At 37.6% G+C, this 22,604-nt stretch overlaps 2 protein-coding genes across 3 annotated transcripts in view; one reads left to right on the plus strand and one right to left on the minus strand.

Moving 5' to 3' along the window:
* The window catches only part of KCNC1 (potassium voltage-gated channel subfamily C member 1), a 165,465-nt gene that overhangs the window by 133,579 nt on the left and 9,282 nt on the right, over positions 1-22,604 (plus strand). For both annotated transcript variants that reach the window (XM_063437925.1, XM_063437924.1), the window contains exon 2: positions 1,494-2,427. In XM_063437925.1, the coding sequence (XP_063293995.1) occupies positions 1,494-2,427 (934 nt within the window). The remainder of the gene's footprint in view (positions 1-1,493; positions 2,428-22,604) is intronic.
* Positions 1-22,604, minus strand: part of SERGEF (secretion regulating guanine nucleotide exchange factor) — a 265,437-nt gene that overhangs the window by 133,003 nt on the left and 109,830 nt on the right. The gene's annotated exons all lie outside the window — the stretch shown is intronic.

Consider the following 22,604-nt stretch of genomic DNA (forward strand, 5'->3'; position numbering starts at 1 on the left):
GACAGAGAACTAGAAGCCCCTGCTTAGTAGTTTCCTTAGTAGTTCTCCTGGGCTAATTAATTAATCTCACTTAGCTCAGGCTTAGCTTTGACAGAGATGGCGAATGGACTGAAGGGACTTTCTGCCCAAATAATCACTACACTTTGCTATAGTGGTTATCGTGCTTGAAGTGTGCCATCAACAGATGTAACTTGAGGTGAATCAGATTGGGAAGACAAGGTGAATCAAATTGTTCAATTGAGTTTTGCGAAAACTTTATATTAAAGTTTAGATTTAAAATGCATATTAATATTTAGCAATATTTTGTAGGACTGTAGAAAAGTCAGGTGTCTTCGAATCCCATTTTGAAAAGAGAGATAAAAATGAAGACTAGCTGTCGAAAGGTACAACAATAAGGCATCTTCATTGTTTTCCTTGTAATGATCTTTTATCTTCCAGCAGTGTATCAGGAATATTCCCTATGAACAATATTTGGAGCTATACATATAGCGTTTATTCCTTGACCAATATTGTTCAACTTCCAACAATGAACTGTTAATGAAGAAGTAATGTAGGCAGAATGTGGAGTAATATGTCCGAGTTCTCGTTATCTCTTGTTTTTACTGACATTATTGTATTTGTCAATTGCTCGCTGTTACGCATACCTGTTGGATAGGTGTAAAGCCATGTGGAATATTTTGGCATCTCAAGGAATTGTCAGATTATATATTTATTTTACATGACTGGTGTTTACTTCCACTGCTACTCCAAAAACATATGAATAAATGTAACAGGTTTTTAATAAACACTGTAGTGGTTTTGGTGCAAGGTATGTCATGGTGCACTTAGGGTAAGTAAGTAAACTGTTTGAGAATGGTTTGACCACTTAACTGAGGTCCACTGGCTGTCAATCACTGCCACTTATGCAGATAAAATGCTCTGCACTGAGCTAAGCCTGGCGGTGCAGGGATGTGATCACTGGCTAAGAACACTCAGCTGATGCTCTTATCAAATGAGTCGTCCCCTGCATGGCGGGGCTAAGCTCAGTGCAGATTGTTTTGGCCCAATAGGAATCAGCAGTGGGCGTTCAGAGATTATAGGATATAGGTGGGAAGCTGAAAGACATAAACAGAGTATAGTAAGCAGATGAGAAACCAAAGGGCATGAACAGAGTATAAGTAGGTGGGAAATTGATGGACAGAATATAGGATGTGGACGGAAGAATGAAGAGAGCATAAGATTTAGGTGGGACACAGAAGGGAAGAGATTGAACAGGAAAGAAGAGCAAGTGGTAAAGCATCCACAAGCATGTATAAACTGTTAATGCAGACATCTGTTATGTGCATTTTGGTGTTGTTAAATGGATGTTTATTTACTGTATATCTTCTAGTGCTTTAAACAGATTTCATGTGACTGAATTATATGAAAAGGTGGAATTGTATCCAGTCTGTTTATGATAAATATATCTTAATGAATCCTAAGAATCATCTCTCTTTTTTCTTTTGTCGTTGCAGTATGTGGCATTCGCCTCACTCTTCTTCATCCTGGTCTCGATCACCACTTTCTGCCTAGAGACACATGAACGATTTAATCCTATCGTCAACAAAACAGAGACTGAAATTGTTGGGAATGAGACCCAGCTGCGTTACTACAGGGAGACAGAGACAGAGGCATTCCTCACCTACATCGAAGGGGTCTGTGTGGTTTGGTTTACATTCGAGTTTTTGATGAGGATTACATTCTGCCCCAGAAAGGTGGAATTTATCAAAAACACTCTGAACATCATTGACTTTGTGGCCATTCTGCCTTTCTATCTGGAAGTTGGACTTAGTGGCTTGTCTTCTAAAGCTGCTAAAGACGTCTTGGGCTTCTTAAGAGTTGTCCGATTTGTGCGAATCCTTCGAATTTTCAAGTTGACAAGGCATTTTGTGGGCCTGAGGGTTCTAGGACATACCCTCCGTGCCAGCACAAATGAATTCTTGCTTCTCATCATATTTTTGGCATTGGGTGTCCTAATTTTTGCCACAATGATCTATTATGCTGAGAGGATAGGTGCTAATCCAAATGATCCTACTGCCAACAACCACACACATTTTAAAAATATCCCAATTGGCTTCTGGTGGGCCGTTGTCACCATGACCACGCTGGGCTACGGAGACATGTTCCCTCAGACCTGGTCTGGCATGCTTGTAGGAGCTCTGTGTGCTCTTGCTGGTGTGCTTACCATTGCCATGCCTGTACCCGTCATTGTGAACAATTTTGGAATGTATTATTCACTAGCTATGGCTAAGCAGAAACTACCAAAGAAAAAAAAGAAGCATATTCCGCGGCCACCCCAACTGGGATCCCCCAATTATTGTAAATCCGTTGTAAACTCTCCACATCACAGTACTCAAAGCGATACATGCCCGCTCGCACAAGAAGAAATTTTAGAAATTAACAGAGCAGGTAGGAAACCACTTAGAGGAATGTCCATTTGACCTTTAAGCTTCACTTCGTGTAGAGAATTAAGATTCAATCATACTCCTTTAATAGCGAATGAGAAGCACATTTATCGCTGACAGTCCCATGTCACGCATGATATAAGCGTGATGCTGTTGGATCGGTGGGACATGCAAGTAAAGGGAGTAGAAGTTGTGTGTAGTATCAAGGGTCACATCCCTCAGTTCGGATGCCTTGCTTTTTGCATAGTAGGAAGCATAAATATTTAATGCAGCTATAGGTCAGATTTAGGAGAAAGTCAGTTCAGGATTCTGCATTACCAGTTTTTACGGACTATAATGCTGAACGGGTTCTAATATTAGCTGAATATGAGAGAAGCTTCTGGGCTCGTCTCCTACCCGATAGCTGACGAAATGGGCATAGGATCCTTGAAATGCCAGATTTTGTCAGATTTTCGTATTTTTGCAAATGACCGTTCAGCTGTTGATGTTTCGATAGAGTGATACTAAAAAAGCATTTCAACTGAATCAATGTTGAGAGGAGGGGGTGTTCAGTGCTAAAAATATGGCTGCAATAGAAAATTGTGAGAGAATTGCTATATCTTTCAAAAAGCTAACTAGAAGTAGTTCTTTAGCTAAATTTACTGACACAGCACAAGTGACTCACTAGGAGCTAAATCTAGACTTACTGTAGGAATATTACTCTTGAGCATGCAAGGAAATCTATTAAACAATGTATTATATAGAGAATAGGTTTTATAATATGAATTTTGATGGACTTTATGGGGGGGGGGGTAAGAAAGTTAATTTGTAGGTGCATTGGAGAATATAGTATTTTTTAAAAAGCTCTTTAAGACTGTGACAGATACCTATTGACCCCATTAGAACAAAACAATTCTGCAACAATGTGGGAGAACACCCACCACTGTAAAAAAAAAAAGAAAAGAAGAAGACAGCTAATTGATCATTGTGATTTATGCCAGCAATATGCCCATTCTCAGCCAGTTACACTACAGGGGTATCGGGGACGGGGTAGTAGTAGGGGTTAAAGTTACCGTAGAATATATTATAATATCCCATGGCTAGTGGTCAGTTATGGGATTGTCTCAGTTTTATGAGAAGTGATTTTTGTGTATAATGGGGCATTGATCTGATAATGTTTCTTTATTTATTTTTACCCATAAACTACCTCTATCCTTGGAATATTTGCAGTGTTCAATAGAAATAAAAACCATAAATAAAAAATTAAAAAAAAAAAAAAAAAAATATATATAACCAATACAAGAACCAATACGATCTTTACATATATCCAGTATTATAACCGTGTCTCTTCAGGATGCATGATAAACATTCATATTTGTGTTATTTATCAACACACTCATATGTATATGTGTGTGTATATATATATATATATATATATATATATATATATATATACACACACGCACACACACACAAAAAAAATATTGTTTAGGCTTACTAGCCATGAAGCAAGAAGAAAAAGTTACTTGTCCTTACTTGTCCTCTTCTCTGTGCACAGATGAAAAATACATATGCATCAACATTCACAGATATCATGATAAATACAGTCATATGAGTGCAGACTCTCATACAGACAATCAGAAATGGATGCACACACACATCTGTATACATACGCGCACCACCCAAAACCCACAAGACCATTTCAAATCACAAGCTTTGCTACCTTATTTTCCAGTCACAGATCCCCAATTTGCCAAAATTGCCTTGTCTCGTGACTGCGCACAAACTATACAGTTCTTATATTTCCAAACCTCCCAACATTTCAAATGGACAAAGAGGGACACTTTCGTTTTAGGGGTGTGGCCAGGGGTGGGGCTGGTCGGACTTACGAATAACAATTTATCAACTAAAATATAATTTAGAACAAGAACAGTGTATTTATTTTACACAGACTGATTTTTAAACACATTTACTGTAGTTTAAAAAGACACATTACTGGCAGTATTATTGCTGTGGAGCTCTGTTATACACTCAGACACATTACTGGGAGTATTATTGCTGTGGAGCTCTGCTATACACTCAGACACATTACTGGGAGTATTATTACTGTGGGGCTCTGTTATACACTCAGACACATTACTGGGAGTATTATTGCTGTGGAGCTCTGTTATACACTCAGACACATTACTGGGAGTATTATTGCTGTGGAGCTCTGTTATACACTCAGACACATTACTGGGAGTATTATTGCTGTGGGGCTCTGTTATACACTCAGACACATTACTGGGAGTATTATTGCTGTGGAGCTCTGTTATACACTCAGACACATTACTGGGAGTATTATTGCTGTGGAGCTCTGTTATACACTCAGACACATTACTGGGAGTATTATTGCTGTGGAGCTCTGTTATACACTCAGACACATTACTGGGAGTATTATTGCTGTGGAGCTCTGTTATACACTCACACACATTACTGGGAGTATTATTGCTGTGGAGCTCTGTTATACACTCAGACACATTACTGGGAGTATTATTGCTGTGGAGCTCTGTTATACACTCAGACACATTACTGGGAGTATTATTGCTGTGGAGCTCTGTTATACACTCAGACACATTACTGGCAGTATTATTGCTGTGGAGCTCTGCTATACACTCAGACAGACCAAAAATATGGAGCTCCTTGAAAAGAGGGACAGAGGGAAAATAGGGACTGTCTCTCCTAAATAGGGATACTTGGGAGATATATGTTCCAGGCTAGGTCGAATTTACAGGGAAGGGTTGCATTGTCCCTCAATTGTGCCAAGTTGAGGGAAAAATTCAGAACAGAGACCAACAAAAATCCATATGCCCATCCACCCAGCGTGTTGTTTTTGTAAAATTTTCACAGACATATGGACAAGTGAATTTTTTTAATGCCTGCATTTGTGTGTATATAATTATTCCACGCACACACGTGAGAATAGGCGTGTTGTGCAAATCAGTTCTGTAAAATAACTCACCAGCAAAAAAATTTTTCCTGTCTAACAATAATACATTGTGAATGTAACTCATAGGACAGGACACACCTTACCAGTGTGCCAAATATATTTTCACTGAATTTACTTCTAATTACATTCATACAAGCATGCCACTCTGCTAAATGAGAAAAACAGATAATATAACTCATTACACATTGGTGTAAAGAATAACTCGATGTTTTTCTAAATATTACCGATTAGTTTGGAATATATATGCAATACAATTTATATCTGAATACTAAACATAATTAACTTAAAAGTGACAGTTCCATAATTATTCTAGAAAATGAGTGTTGATTACTATTGATTAGTATATTCATACTATTTTTGTTTATATATATTTGATTTTCTCATGAAGCAGATACAATCTGTCAACCCATATCCAACCATTGTATACAATCTTTTATACATAAAGTGCTCGATATTGTATTTTTATTTTATGGTTTTACTTTTTTTTTTCTAGACTTCCTTAAAATAGCTGCAAATAGAAATAGATGCATCAATTGTAGGTCAATCAGGAACCCTAATATATAAATTAACCTGTGTTCAAGCAGACATTGTTAAGGAGTACATTCATCTTGCAACACCGCTTTCCACATGTCTAGAAAACTAGAAAATAAACAATACGACAGGAATCGTAGAGAAATTACAAGAAAATTCCACATTTGGCAAAAATAGTGTAAATTCTTCACAATTCTCAGTTCAGTGAATAATATTCTAGAAAATGTTTCCCATTGTTTATTTTTTAATTCCTTGTATAATTGTAAACAGAATATTTAAAAAATACTTACATAGTTGTGAAAAAAGACTAAAGTCCATTAAGTTCACCTGTGAAACCCATTTTCTTATGATGTTGTTCCAAAAGAAGGCAACCCCTCCTTCCTCCCCCCCCTTAAGTGTAGCCATTTCCAGTTATGCTACAAAAATTAAAACAAAAAAATCCTTCTTGACTCCATAATGGCCATCAGATTTCTCATTGAATAAACAACCTGTTTACATACATATCAATTATTTCCTTAAATATTCTGTTAATGCAAAAATGCATCCAAGACTTTATTTTTACATTTATCTATAGAGTCTGATAACACAACCTCTTTAGGCAGAGCATTCCACATCTTTTTTATTTTTTACTGTAAAGAACCTTTTCCTCTGCTATAAGTGAAAACACTTTTCTTCCAGTCTCAATGTGTGACCTCTTGTCTGTTGTATATTCCTGCTAATGAACATATTCGCACATAGCGGTTTGTACTGACTCTATATATATTTGTATAGTACTAACATATCCCCTCTGAGACACCTGTGTTCTAAAGAAAACAATTCCAGATTTCTAGCCTTTCCGCATAACTAATGTTTTCCATTCTCCCTTACTAGTTTTGTAGCTTGCATATGCACTTTTTCTGGTTCTGCAATATCCTTCTTTAAAACTGGCGCATAATATTGCACCGCATATTCTATCCAAGAACATGATAATTTGTCTAAACCAACTGATTTCAGCTTTACTATTAACCTTTCATGTGGAACTGTATCAAATGCCTTAAGCAAAATCCAAGTAGATCACATCTACTGGAACACCCTGATTAATAACTTCTACTATTTTAAAAACAGTGGTATGAATATTTATACACTAAGCTCCTAAGCTCCCTAACAACATGTGGGTGAATACCACCTGGCCCTGGGATTTGTTTACATTAACTTTCTTTAATTTCTGAAGCACTTTACCCTGTGTTAACCAGTCACCTGTTTGCTGAAAGGCTTTTGTAACAGGGATTTGCAAATCTACAGCCATAGATTCTTCTTCACTATATACTGAAGAAAAATAATTATTTAGAATCTCTGCCTTGTCCTTTCCTTGATTAGTTCACCCATCTCATTTGCCAATGGACCAACACTTTCACTCTTAACCTTTTTGGCATTAACATTCTTTTCATTTTCAAGTTTAGCCCATCTTTGCAAGCCCTATTGGTATGCTTATATTTGTGATAGGATGCAATCAAGCCCTCTGATTTAAATGTTTCAAATGTCCTTTATTATCATTATTTGGGGTAGTATTTCTCAAGAATAAGTAGGAGAATGATCTAAAACCTATTGTTATATATTGATTTTAAAAACATCTTGAAAGAAAAAAAATTTAGGATAGGTTCACTTAATACATTTTATGACTATTATTGCCCATAATTTCTGGAATAAAATGTGGTTTGTTCTATAAACTAGATTGTGGTGAACTGAAAACTAAATTTTTAAAAAACTACCAAACCTTCCAAATCATACCTATTTATTATGGCCTACATTTAGTTATTGATGTTTTAATTCCCTAGCATTCACAAATTAGTTAATTAACCTCTAAATTATAATTGTTTTTTTATTTATTAATTTTGGATGGCGCTATGTTTTCGTGTGAAATTAACCACTGGCAGATACTGGTTAATTCATGGCTTTAGGCATTAAGCATTGATGGATAAAACAATATATCATACAACTACTGTCAATGTGATTAAAGGTGATTATCTAGGCCAAGAAGGAATTATTACCACGTGTTACATAATTACCAACAGCACTAACAATTTGAGCTTTGTCTTTATGTCTGCTGCTAATTACGTGATACTATCTTGCAGATCTTTTCATCCTGTACTTTTGAAAGAGTCCGTTCTAGCCCACAGGATCACCAACTAGCCAACAAGTTAAAGGAACAGTATAATTTTCTGAATACAAATATGTACTCCTAACACTATAGTATCCTAGTGCATGTTTAGACTCAGATTCCCCCCATTTCACGAGTAAAAATAAAAATGTAAAAGAAGGTTTTACTGACTTTTTTTTTTACCATCCCCAAGATTTACTCGGTGCTTCAGCCAACTCCTCCTTCTGTGATGTCATCCGGGAGGCGTTACTTACATAATGAGGTTCCAGCATAATACTCCTCATAGTGGGGTATTGAGGACTTGATGACACATGTGCGTCTATTCAAATGCTTCTCATAGGGAACTAATGAACCCAATGCTTCTCTATGAGCTGTATTTAATGTCAAAAAAAGATAGGACTAGTGGTTGGCAGAGTTAAAGCACACTACCACACCAAAAGACCTTATATCCTTATATGAAAAGGCTGTTTCTGCAAATACCCTGTAGGGGAACCCTTATGAGCAGATAGCCAGAGAAAAAACAAAAAAACTCTTTAATGGTCCCTCTTGGGGAGAAAAAATAGTTAAACGTACAAACATATAAATTAAAATTGGGACCTAGTGGGGAATAGTTATGACTAAACCAGAGAACAATGTTGCAAAAGCAAATACCATGGGTATATCTATGGCTTAAAATGTGCCAAGGATTGTAACAGTTTACTACTATCACAGAAAACCAAATGCAATAAATGTATTCAAGTTTGCAACTTGCAAATCAAATGGTACCTGGAAATGCCTTGGCTGATATCCCATGTATTTAATGCTAATCTATGCTGAACCAGATAGAAATGAATAAAGTATCTAAAGAAATAGCAAACTTTAAATTCCACTGATTTAAACGATGTCAGACCCTTGTAGTAGGTTACTTATAGCGTTGTACAAAAATATGAGACAGGATGCCTAAACAGCTATGTGAGATTTGGGGGTAGGAGTCCCTAGCATCCTGTTCATATAGACAACGATCTTAGGCAGAGCCCAGAGAAAAATCTCCTTTCATTAGTCAAACCCCAGAACTGTCCCAAGAGTAAAGTTTAAAAGTTTAGAAAATCATCCGCTCTAAGTCGGTAGCTCAACGCGCGTTTCGGCGATACAAGTCGCCTTTGTCAAGAGCCGTTGCGGAGTGAGTAGCGCCTCTTTTTAAATGCATATGTGGTACTGCCCTCAAATGTGACGTAAGCGCCACTGTCCAATCGGTGGCTTCGTATGAATAAAGGGGCGGAGAGATCTTTCGATAGTGTTCACAGTGATTAACCCTTTCAGGGAACTAGCGGTGTGACTCGAATAGATGGTACTGCCCTTGAGTGTAACTTCATATGGGTAGAGGGGGCGGAGAAACCTTCCTGATAGATGTACTTTACCCCTACAGAGAACTGGCATGTAGAGGTGTATCCAAAACAAACGATTGTAGGGGATTATATCATAGTATATATGCCCAAGCATTCCCTGAATCGGCAAACAGGAGCTTTCTAAACACATTGTCGGCTATGAAGGATTATATTATATATGCCCATAATTTTCACCCTCATTATGGGAGTCTCCAAATCCAGAGACCCTTACATTTATCAGAACCATAGTGTGGGTCTTTTTTTTTGGGACAATATCCGATATAGGGGACCCAAATGTTCTATATAAATAGATAGAATGGAAAGGGGAATGTTACGCCTGAAGTTCTAAGGGCCCAGAGACGGACAGGAACATCAATAGGGAGCAGATAAGTGATTATATACATTTAAAAGTAATATTAGAGAGCAAAAGTTAAAATTAAAATTGAACTCCCAAGATATAGGGAGATAAATGCCATAAAGAAAAGAGATCTGTTTAAATACAACATGTGTGATGACAGATAAAGCCACTAAATGGAGATATACTCCATGAATTAAGCAAATAATATCGACCAAAGGTTAGATAGATATTGATGGTATATGTCAATATTGGTTACAAAAAAATTAAATTAATTAATTAAATTAATTAATTAATTAATAGATGAGGATGATCATAGATAAATAGACAAAATATCTACGGGCAAGTTGAATTAAATGGGTATATTTCGATGTCTTTATCGATTTCTTAATTACTTAAATAGATGTATTTTCTTCTTAGATAAAGGGAGCGAAGGAAAAACCTTCGTTTAGACCTTTTGGATGCAGCGTCTTTAATTGAAAAATCCAAAAACTTTCTCGTTGTCTCAGGAAGCGGTCATAGTTTCCCCTTCGTCTATCCCTTCGGGATGAAAGGGTTAATCACTGTGAACACTATCGAAAGATCTCTCCGCCCCTTTATTCATACGAAGCCACCGATTGGACAGTGGCGCTTACGTCACATTTGAGGGCAGTACCACATATGCATTTAAAAAGAGGCGCTACTCACTCCGCAACGGCTCTTGACAAAGGCGACTTGTATCGCCGAAACGCGCGTTGAGCTACCGACTTAGAGCGGATGATTTTCTAAACTTTTAAACTTTACTCTTGGGACAGTTCTGGGGTTTGACTAATGAAAGGAGATTTTTCTCTGGGCTCTGCCTAAGATCGTTGTCTATATGAACAGGATGCTAGGGACTGCTACCCCCAAATCTCACATAGCTGTTTAGGCATCCTGTCTCATATTTTTGTACAACGCTGTTTTCTCTGACAACGAGGAATTGTTTCTTTCTACTTTGGCCACAAATCTACATGTGCTTCAACGCACGGGATATAAAATTGTTGGCAATTATAAGAACTATTCCTCTTTCTATTTAATCTAAAACAGTATATTGCAATTTCTGTTATGATGTTTCTCTGTTTAACGTATAAGTAACCTACTACAAGGGTCTGACATCGTTTAAATCAGTGGAATTTAAAGTTTGCTATTTCTTTAGATACTTTATTCATTTCTATCTGGTTCAGCATAGATTAGCATTAAATACATGGGATATCAGCCAAGGCATTTCCAGGTACCATTTGATTTGCAAGTTGCAAACTTGAATACATTTATTGCATTTGGTTTTCTGTGATAGTAGTAAACTGTTACAATCCTTGGCACATTTTAAGCCATAGATATACCCATGGTATTTGCTTTTGCAACATTGTTCTCTGGTTTAGTCATAACTATTCCCCACTAGGTCCCAATTTTAATTTATATGTTTGTACGTTTAACTATTTTTTCTCCCCAAGAGGGACCATTAAAGAGTTTTTTTGTTTTTTCTCTGGCTATCTGCTCATAAGGGTTCCCCTACAGGGTATTTGCAGAAACAGCCTTTTCATATAAGGATATAAGGTCTTTTGGTGTGGTAGTGTGCTTTAACTCTGCCAACCACTAGTCCTATCTTTTTTCTCTATTTCCAGGGGTCATGCCCCATCATATCCTTTAACCACCACAACTCTGGTGGATGGATTTGTGTCCATTCTACCTAAGCGTTGTTCTTTCTTGTATTTAATGTCATATGACATCCTCATGGACAATGTCACATGACCGAGTTGCTGAGGAAGCATCTCTAGTTTACCATAAGGAAGACAGCCACTAGACGTGTTTATGTAAACATTGCAGTTTCTTCAATATTTTACACTTGCGGACTAAAATTAAAGGGCAAATGCCTCCAGACCACTTCACTGAGATGAAGTTGGCTGGTTGCCTTTAGTGGTTCTTTAAAATCTCTCCATAGGTGCTCACAAATCAGTCACACTAATTAACTAAAATAGTTTGTCTGGTAAAAGCCTTACAGCACTGAATTTGAATACATTCACTTAATCTAGAAAACAGAATCTGCTATCCGTCTCTGACCACAAAAGAGTAGCCGCCCGTTATTAAACATTTTTACAGCAGTTACAGCTGCCACCATTGTCTGCTGATGGTGGTCATATAGAAATGGAATTGAATGGGATGGTAGGGTAATAAAAATGGAAGGAATTTAGTTTTAGGCCCCAAAATAAGACAGTAAACTGTTGTTGAGGATTTAAGAGATCTTACACTTGGATTTATATACATAATTCTGTTTGACTAGATTGGAAGCTTGTCCAGGGCCCTGGTCCAGGTTTTTGATATAAAGACACTTGCGTACAATTTATAAAAATAACAGATAAATATATAATATAGATTGTTTAAAATGGGTGTATTTTCTGCACCGTGATCATTTAGTCAATACGATGGTGTTGGAATATTAGGACACACAATCTAAACCTACAATACCAAAATAGGCAAAAACATAAATGTAGTAACTAAAATAAAGAAATATAATAAAGAAAAAAATATTACATTTTGTAATGCTGCTATATCACAAATGACAATTGTTTCGATCTTCGGAAAGATCTTTGCTAGTGTATTCCAATAGCAAAGGAATATAGTTAAAAAAAAAAAAAAAAAAAGAATTTTCTTTAAACATGAGAATTTAGTAAAAAAAAAAAAAATAGCAAGAGACAGTTACAATTAAAGTCAGGGAGACTGACTGTAAAGGATTCAAATGAAATATTTTCAGAGATCAGATAGACACACATATGTAACATTTTTAACAGTTTTTCTATAAATAAGAATATACCATTTATGCTACATTAAGAATGTAGAATGCGTCTTATAATCTAATTAAGATGGGATGTGCAATTAAAAGCCTCAAATAACATTACACATATTGACATGGAATGTCTCACAAACACTTCACTAGCCTGCATCTTTATTTTCTCCATGATTTGACATAGCACTTTCTTGATTAAAGTTATTCAAGATAGCTTCATTTAAAGCAGAATTAGAGATGCAAAATCATAGCATGAATAAAAAATGAATGCAAAGTAAATTAAAAAGCAATTCCCTCCCAACAGGCTTTTCAAAGATGCATGGTGAGAGCCAGGGTAGCTATCAAAGCCACCTGCGTATAGTATCAGGCATGTGGAAGATACGTGACAGGTCTCCTAATAGTTCCGAACTCTGTGTCCTGTTCCATCATCTGGTTGGTGTCCCGCATCAGGGGACACCAGGGAACTGTCTCTGGCAGCAGAGCGGGAGTGCATCATTGGACACGCTTGCACTGTGAATGACACTAGAATCATGTAGAGAGTGCTTTAGCAACGCTCTCTGTATGGTCCTGTAGGATAGGGGTCGGACAAGGCTGGTTTCTTCAATTTTCCTGGGATCACTTTTCCAGAAAGCTCCACCCATTATGGGTGTCATCAGTGATGAAAGTCCCATCATTGGTAATGGCCCCCAGGCCCCACACACTCATCCAAATCTCATACCACTCAATATTGGGCGGAAGAATGTAGTCTTACTCTGGAACCAAACAAGAAGCAAGGGAGTTAACATAACCATTCACTCCTTTCTCTTTGACTTTTTTTTTATTAATGGTAGACCTGTCAGATGGTTATTTTAGACATACATTAGGTGAGCTTAACTGTGTAGCATGGAACACTGGGTACTACTTAGCCACTCCTATTAAACTCTATGGGAGACTTTAGACTTTAATATTTACCTGTCATTAGGTGTTATATTATGGAAATTGCTGTAATCGCTAACAAAAGCAAAAGTCGTTATAGCGATTACCAACTTGTTGCTGAGTGATTGTATCAAGCATTAACACAAGCCCATGAGTCCCTCTGTTAATTGCAATGGCTTTATTCCAGTAATTTATCTAGTAAAAAAATATCTGTAATACATCCCTCAGAAAGTCATATTTTATGCTTGCGGGAAATAATAAGGACCCATCAGAAGCAACAATAAGAGAAAATGTTTTGTCTTTTTGATTAATTATCCACATAACCTACCATAAAATAACCGTACATCAGAGAGTCCTTGCCACAAAGTGTCATTCACACAAGAACAATACTATAAGGCAGGCCAACTCCAATTACATTAAATAGTGCCCGTACATTTAGTGAAAATATGATGCCAGGGGAGTGTCCAACTGGCTTGGTACTACCTATCCCAACAAGGCATGGGTGGGCATGGAGACTCCCAATATTCCAGAGCTATGCAAAAAATAAAAAAAAAATGATCTGGTTATGGCTATTACACCACATACAATATAAACAATTCCCTGTGTAAATTCGGCCAATTGATTATAAAAAGAAAGTGCAGCTAGAACGTTTGGTTATATCTGGTGCGCACATATGACTCAGTGCTACCTAAAAAGCCTTGCACTGGCATACGCTGTACCAATCCTTTTTAGTAAAATCTGCCTTCTATAATCATGCGTTCTGCTAGGATACAATTATAGGCTGGGTTCTGCGAAGGAGATAATAGGAGCATCAAAGGAAATTTATGGAAGCTAATGTTATTTTCTGTTACAACTTGAAAACTGGGCCAAGTTATTCGTACTTAGAACTTAGCAGCAGGCCTTATTCATACAATAAGGGAAATACATGAAATACATTCAAATATATTTGTATTTTTATGATTAGGAAATACTAAAGGCTCATTTCCATGCTTGTAATTAAAAAAAGTAGCTGCTAAAAATACCGCAATGTATCCATAGCCAATGTTTGAGTTTAACGTCCGCATGCCTCATTTACTGTTTTACAAATTAGAAAAACATAAAACAAAGCACATGTTCCTAGGAATTTCCACGGCAAGTCTTCCTAAGTGTTTCCATACACTGTTCAGATTTCACAAGTATTTATTGAAAACCGCATACACCATGCTTATAGATAGGAGTAACCGCATAAATGTAATTCAATATAGAAAACAATTCCGTCTATATAATGTAGGCTGTATAACGAGTTTCCGGGCGTCTGCTTGTTTTTTCCTCTTTACATTAAGATGAGACAGGTGTAATTTTAGTCATACATTAGGTGAGCTTAACGGTCTAGCATAGAAACCGGGTAATACTTAGCCACATCTATTAATCTCTATGGGCGACGTTAACATTTTCGGCAGCCACTAATTACCTGCCGTTAAGTGTTATATTATGGAAGTTGCTGTAATTGCTAACAAAAGCAAAGCCATTATAGCGATTACCAACTTGTTGCCGAGTGATTGCATCAAGCATGAACACAAACCCATGGGTCCCTCTGTTAAACACAAAGAGTGTACTTGAGTAATTAATTATCTAGTGCAAAGGTGTCTGTAATACATCCCTCCAGCCATTTGACAATTCCCAAAATCCTTTGCTAGCTGACAGCAGTCAGAAAATTGTAGAACAGTGTTGGCTATGGAATGGAGTATCCCAGACCTAAGATATTGTAACAGTATCAGCATCATTAAATAAAAGAACCTTCTATAATTATACTGCAGGGTTACGTAAAATGAGAGATTTATACAGCTGGTCATGGGCTGCTTGCCCAGGCTCTCTGTTATTCTGACATTTCATTTTACCTTAAAACATAGCATCAGGCCCTTTATTAAGTCACTTAACAATATTATTCTGTTTTTGGTTTCACACCGGCGTTCACTTTAAACCTCGAGTCACATGTTCAAAATTCTCCAGGGTTTGTTCCCAGTCACTCAGCACAATGATCTCTCATGCTTTAAAGGGGTAACATATTAACGTTACATTACTTATAGAATAATACATGTTCGTTATCTAAGCACTAGTTTAAGGGTAGAACTGCCTTGGGGCAGAAAATAATTCAGATGCCCACTCCAAGCACATCTGTAGCTTACAGAAGCAGCAATTTACAGCAATTCCTACAGCTCTAAGCTCACTCCCACACACCGGCACCACAGTGTATGTTCTGCAACCCCCTAAAGTTAATATAAAGGTTCTTATTCTAACTAACTTGTATGGACTATCTTGTATTGGTCTGGAACCTGAACTGCAGTTGCATACAGACCTGAATAGCTTCACTCATGAAGAAAAACACAAGAGTGAACATACTCCGCACCGGTTAGCAAGAATACCTAAACTTAAGATCATTTTTTTTTTTGATTAGCTAGTTTAATCTTGATTGTAATTCAGATTTCAGGTCAACAAAGTTTAGTGACATTCATTTGTTTAATCCAATCAAAAAGGGAAAGCAAAAAAAAAACAAATTTCATTGCATGTCTTTAAAGCCATTCCATGCTTCCTGGATGTCTATAAAGCCATTCCATGCTTCCTGGATGTCTATAAATCCATTCCATGCTTCCTGTTCCCAAACCAATTTTCCTGCATAACAAAATACCTTTCTTGCTGCTGTACGTGGCAGTAAACCTCCCATTTGGCTTGCTATCTAAAATGATGTACCAATCCCTTTAAATGTTTGGTAAATTGATAAGTCACAATAAATAAACAAATATAGTTTTGTCCAATAAAATTTTTCAAAATCAAACTGCCAGAGGTTTGATCTCCATTACCCTCTATACACATATGTGTTACTCTGGTGGTGGTGTTTTGTTTGTTTTTTTAAAGTATTTTGCAGATATTCCTAAATTTTGCGAGCGTGCAGGTATTCCCAAGTTTTGCGAGAGTGCACACCGCAGCCTACATACTTATATGCTATTCTGTTATAACCATATTATAGAGGAATAAACTGAAACACCCTTAAAAATGACATTATAAGGAAAATATTTCCCTTTAAGTCCCAGCCTTGATGCCTCGACTTGATATTTTTATTCAGTTTATCCCATTCAGTGCTCATGGTCCTGGTTTCCCTTCTGCGTCTATCTCAAGGACATCACAAGGTCACATAAACGTACGGTTTATTTTCAGTGTTTTCCACCTTTCACGTCACACTGCATTAGCTATCTTTTCTAAGCTTCCTTTTCATTAAACAATAAAATTTCTCTTCCTGTCCAAACTTGTTGCATATAACCAGCTCATATTAAACAGAAACGCAGATTAGAAACAGATAAGGCTTATCCCTCCTGAATACCTAAAAACATAATTCTTCTGCGCTCTACAGAATTGCGATCAATATATTCTTCCAAGTATTTTTAAATTATGTAAATTAGACATAGGACACATATACGCGTATGAACATAGAATATTAACAAACAAAAATAATGTAAACATTCAAACAAAGGTATACAGTAGATGAGTATAAAAATGTTGGCTACAAGAATTCCTCGTCATAGAATGATGGATTCTATTTAATTAGCTTGTATAAGAATCAGTAATTATTTCATTCTGTTAAAAAAAACAAAAAAATACTTTTCAAATGATTTATCTGTAGAGGTCACCATTAACGTCTATGGGATTTTTTTTATAGATAAATTATTTTTATCGGACTGCTTTAGTCTCTGCGGGGAAGATCAAAGAAACTGTATGTTTCCAAACACTGTCTGACCCAAGGTTCATGTGTATGGCTGAAGAATCATGTCATATACTAAAGGTAGGGATGAAGTTTTTCTAATATTTTTAACATATATATTTAACTTTAAAAAATCTTTTTCCTTTTAAAACTTGATGAAAGGCTAATTATATAAAAAATTGTTTTGAAGTGACATTTGCATCTTTGCGAGTTTCTAAGCCGTCTCTCCCCAAAATGTTGGCCTGATGCAGACTCTAAAATAAGTCTGTCCGAGGATAACAAAATGTAGATGTCCGTACTGCTTTTTACATTCAACCTATTTCATTTTTCTGCGATGTACAATATTTTACAGACGTATATGATAAACCTTTTTTTAGGTAGAATAGACTAGTAATGTGATAGTCCAGTTATCTTCTAACTCTTACGTTAAACCAGGGTTGGGGGGGGGGGGGGGGGGGGGGAGAAGTCAGAAAAGCATAGTTCCTAAAATGTTACTTGCATCTACAATCAAAAACAGACGGGAACTTAAATATTTTTGTAACCTCACATTAAAGCAGATATGTCACTTTTCAGTATTTCATGTCAACTTTTTCAAAAATGTCAAATGAAGGCTATCTGACCATAAACCTCAGTGTTGTGCCATCGCGAACCCCGCAAAGCACAGCCTGAGATAAGTATATATAACCTCCCCTGCACATGACGGCCAATGACCGACACCAGATCTGTCCACTTTATTCCTGTTAATCATCTTCCATTATTAAACTTGGCAGAAGGAAAATCGACAAAATAAATTATTGCAAAGAGGATCTTTAGTTTAGTTCGACTAATGCACTTTCAACAACTCGCCACGCTCTTTGTTTCTATTTTTCAAATAGTGTAATTGTCTTGGGGATATTCAAGTTACATAATATGGACTATTATTACTTTAGGAAAAAATTCTGCCTTTTGCCTTCTTGTGCCTTTTCATAAATGCAGCATAATTACCCATAAATCCGTCCCAAATTACCCTCTTCCTGAAACAAAGAGATGGAAATGAGGGATAGAACTATGTAAATAATTCCACCTTCCCCCAGTAAGGTGAGAATATGGGAAGGTAGACAGATCCTGTTTAAAACGGTTATAACCATTTACTTTCATGTAGACCCTAAGTGAAGGGGTTAAGCCCCTTCATTTAGGGTCTACTTGAAAGGTTCTGCACTTTAATATATCTCAGACCCTAAATATAGTCTAACATTATAGACTATAATGGCTATAGATGTGCCATCTACTAATAAACTATTAGTTAATTTAGAGGAAACAAAACGCAAGATGCTAGTTTCCTAGTTAATTATATGAATTATTAAAAGGCCTGGAGAAGAGATCTAAGAGACCTAAAGAGCTTGCACTCTAGTGCCATTCAAAATGATTATAAAAGTTATCATCTTGTCAAATGTGCAGATTAATGAATTACAAGACTTCATTAGTAATTGGACTCAATCTTTTTCAATTATTGTGAGATTCAATAAGAAGGCTTGAGGGATACAAGGCATGCATCTCCATCTCTTGCATGTTATAAGTCGTTCTTCACGCTATCTGGACTTTGGAGAGGGGACTGCTTGAAAGAGTACAACCTAAATGTGACAATATTATGTATAAAGATGCAAAGAGCCAACGAATTCCTTCAGACTCACTCGTTTTTCTGATCAAGTCATAATGTCCACTCAGCAGTGGGTACTCTAAAATTAAGCACTCACTTTGAAATTTCCCCCTATCAGCTTTTGAAGAAACCACAAAGCACTCAGCAAATCATGTATGGGTGCAAACTGTTCAGATAAATATATTTATTCTAGCCAATTTCCATTCAATAGGGGAACTGTGGACACCAAGTGATGTTTCATGGCAATACAAACATTGAATATGTAAACGTGGCTTAAATTAAAGGTATTTGGTGGCTAAGCCAGGTGTGAAATCAGAAGGACACGACTGGTGGGGTCTATCAAAGTTTTGTGATCAGAAAAGTGGGGCAAAATTATGATGGAATGTGTCTTGATTCAATTTGTTTCCATATTGATTGCCCCAGTTTGCACTATTTATCAGATCAGAACACTTTGATAAGTCCCCCAAGTGTAACATAGTTTGGGTCATTGTTGAACCTCACTGGACCAGGCCCCTCGTAAAATGTGCCCATTGTTTTAGCTGCTAAACACAGCGGCTAAGGCTCCAATACTGAATTGATCCACGGTGAGTCACAGGATATCAATCCCTGAAATAGGATGTATGAACAGAATACAATATGAGTTTACTGTAATAACAGCAAAGGGCCAGCGTCCTTGCAACCTGTTTCTCTATAGCAAGCTATAAAGCATTTATTTCACGGCAATATATTAAACACATTGAACCCATAAGTGATCTTGCAAGGAACAAAAAAAACAATGGAATGTTCCTTCCGATTGCGACACATTTTTAACCTTTTTTACGCTTCCAATTCGGCAACTTTAACCTTTAATTTAAAATTCACTTTGAATTCTCACTAAAATGAATCGTGTCTAAAATCTTCGTATGAGAATCACCCCCAACTATCTGAAGCTGCCCACACATCTCTGCTCTATTTCCTGTTATTGTTCTCGTATGTCTAGTACATGGGCCGTCAGATACAGAGACACATGGGTAGCTGGATCAAAAAATATGAAAATCTGTGACAGTAGGCGATGATCTGCCAAAACACAGCTTGAAGCTGTTAGAGCTTGAATTTGAAATGAAACCTAAGGGTTTACTCATTAACCAGCGAGTTGATAACAAAGAGTTGATAACCGAAAATGGAAGCCAATAGCGAGGATGGAGAACTTCTTTAAAATGTGTCTATTTTCTGAATAAATTAATAAGTCAATTGTCAATTTACAGTTTAAAACAAATATATGAGGCATGTAGGTAAACAGACACTAAGGGATACTTATACAGAGATCTTGTTTTGCTGATAAAGAAATTATTTTAAATGGAACACTGTAGCAAACTATATACAAAAAAAAATATGTATTACAAACACTATAGCGTCCTACTCACGATTTAGGTGTTTGCCACCTCCCTCCCCGAATAAAGTAAAAAGATATGACTTACTTACCATTCTTCCCCAGTCACGCTGATCTCCCTGCAGCAGCCCTGCCTCGTTGGTTGATATAGTCAATCTTGACAATCTCAGCCAATCTAATGCGTCCCCATAATGGAGTATTGGTAGGATAGTGTGCAAGCACAGACATTCGCCATGGTGCAACAATCTGCATGTCCTCACTTCAGAGTAGCATTGATTCAATGCATCTCTATGGGGAGCATTCAGCATCGCAAAGCATGGAGATTGAACATGCTAAAAATCGGTCCTGCAAAACTTGCAGGACCTCATTCAGGAAGTCCATTTAGTGGCTGTCTGAGTGACTTAGGCGGCATTGTAAACAATGCTTTTTCTCAGAAAAGGCATTGTTTACAATGCTCAGCCTCGATGGATAAGCTTTATGCCCAAGAACAGCTGTAGTGGTTCTGGTAATAATAGTGTCCCTTTAATGACACATCTCTCAAAATGGTTTAGCTAGGATTGAGGATATTGTCCAACTAACTTTCAAGACAGAGCAACTTAATTTATTTTACATACAAGTCATAATTTATTTCCTAATTTCACACAATCTACTTACTTTTTCTGTAGTACATTCAGATACAATGTGAATATTTTCAATCCATTATCTTAAAATAAAATTCATCATTCCAAACAAAATTTTATAGGTAAACATATCTATAACTTTGTAGAACAATAAAGGTATTAAGAAATATAACAGATTTTCCCATTAGGGTGTGCGAAGGAATTCTCTATTGTACTCATCACTGCCTGTGGTCACTACACATCCCAAATTATACTTAAGATCATATAGTAGCCTTCACTTTCTGTCCTGTATTATTTTGTTGTTGTTGCTGTTTTACTTTTGGGAGTGCTGAAAAAAAAGAAACCAATGTTGAAAACAGTGGCGTCGCTAGAGGGGGGAGGGGGGGGCAGAGGGGGCCATGGCTCCCCCTACATCATGCTGTGCTCCCCCAAATGCCAGCAACTTGCTGGCCATGTTCTTAAATTATATTCCCTCGGACTGTAACAGTCTATTACAGCCCGAGGGAATGAAGTGCTGGGTATTATCTGTGGAGAGATGCTGGGGCACTGACAGGCTCCCTGGCACAGGCCCCGCCCCCAAACCAAGCCCCACCTCCCACACATAAGGCCCGTCCCCACCTTTAAGCAGCAGACCTTGCTGCTGTTGGGAAGGCCAGAAGATGGCTGTCTGACCCCCAGCAACAGGCTCCAGTGACAGGTAGGCTTGAAATGCTCAGGTGTGTGTGTGTCTGCTAGTGAGGAAGCTTGTGGGTGTGTGTATGGACTCCGCAATCTGTGTGTGTGTGTGGACTCCGCAATCTGTGTGTATGTGTGTGTGTGTATGGACTCAGCAGCCTGTGTGTGTGTGTGTGTAGGGACTCAGCAGCCTGTGTGTGTGTGTGTATGGACTCAGCAGTCTGTGTGTGTATGGACTCAGCAGTCTGTGTGTCTGTGTGTGTATGGACTCAGCAGTCTGTGTGTCTGTGTGTGTGTATGGACTGAGCAGTGTGTGTGTGTGTGTGTATGGACTCAGCAGTCTGTGTGTCTGTGTATTGACTCAGCAGTATGTGTGTGTGTGTGTGTCTGCTAGTGAGGAAGCTTGTGTGTGTGTGTGTGTATGGACTCAGCAGTCTATGTGTACGTATGGACTCAGCAGTCTGTGTGTGTATGGACTCAGCAGTCTGTGTGTACGTATGGACTCAGCAGCCTGTGTGTGTATGGACTCAGCAGCCTGTGTGTGTATGGACTCAGCAGTCTGTGTGTGTATGGACTCAGCAGTCTGTGTGTGTATGGACTCAGCAGTCTGTGTGTGTATGGACTCAGCAGTCTGTGTGTGTATGGACTCAGCAGTCTGCGTCTCTATGGACTCAGCAGTCTGTGTCTCTATGGACTCATCAGTCTGTGTGTGTGTGTGTGTGTGTGTGTGTGTGTGTGTGTGTGTGTGTGTGTGGACTGTGTATATGGATACAGTGCCAACTATGGCACTGTATCAAGGGAAATGTGTTTGTTTTTTAATAATCCCTGGTGGGAAAAATGAATCCTCCACCAGGGATTATTAAAAAAAACACACAAAAAAAACACACATTGTGTGGGGGTGGGGCTTAACATGCAGCGGGCGGGGTCAAAATGTGGCGAGGGCAGGGTTAAATGTGCCCCCCTACTTTTGTCCCTGGCCCACCATGTGCCCCCCCCCCCCTAAAAATGAATCTTAGAGACGCCACTGGTTGAAAATAAGACCATTGGCTCTTCAGGAGGCCACTGCAGTTCTTTGCTC

This window comes from Pelobates fuscus, chromosome 12 (genome assembly GCF_036172605.1).
Source record: "Pelobates fuscus isolate aPelFus1 chromosome 12, aPelFus1.pri, whole genome shotgun sequence".
Lineage (NCBI taxonomy): Eukaryota > Metazoa > Chordata > Amphibia > Anura > Pelobatidae > Pelobates > Pelobates fuscus.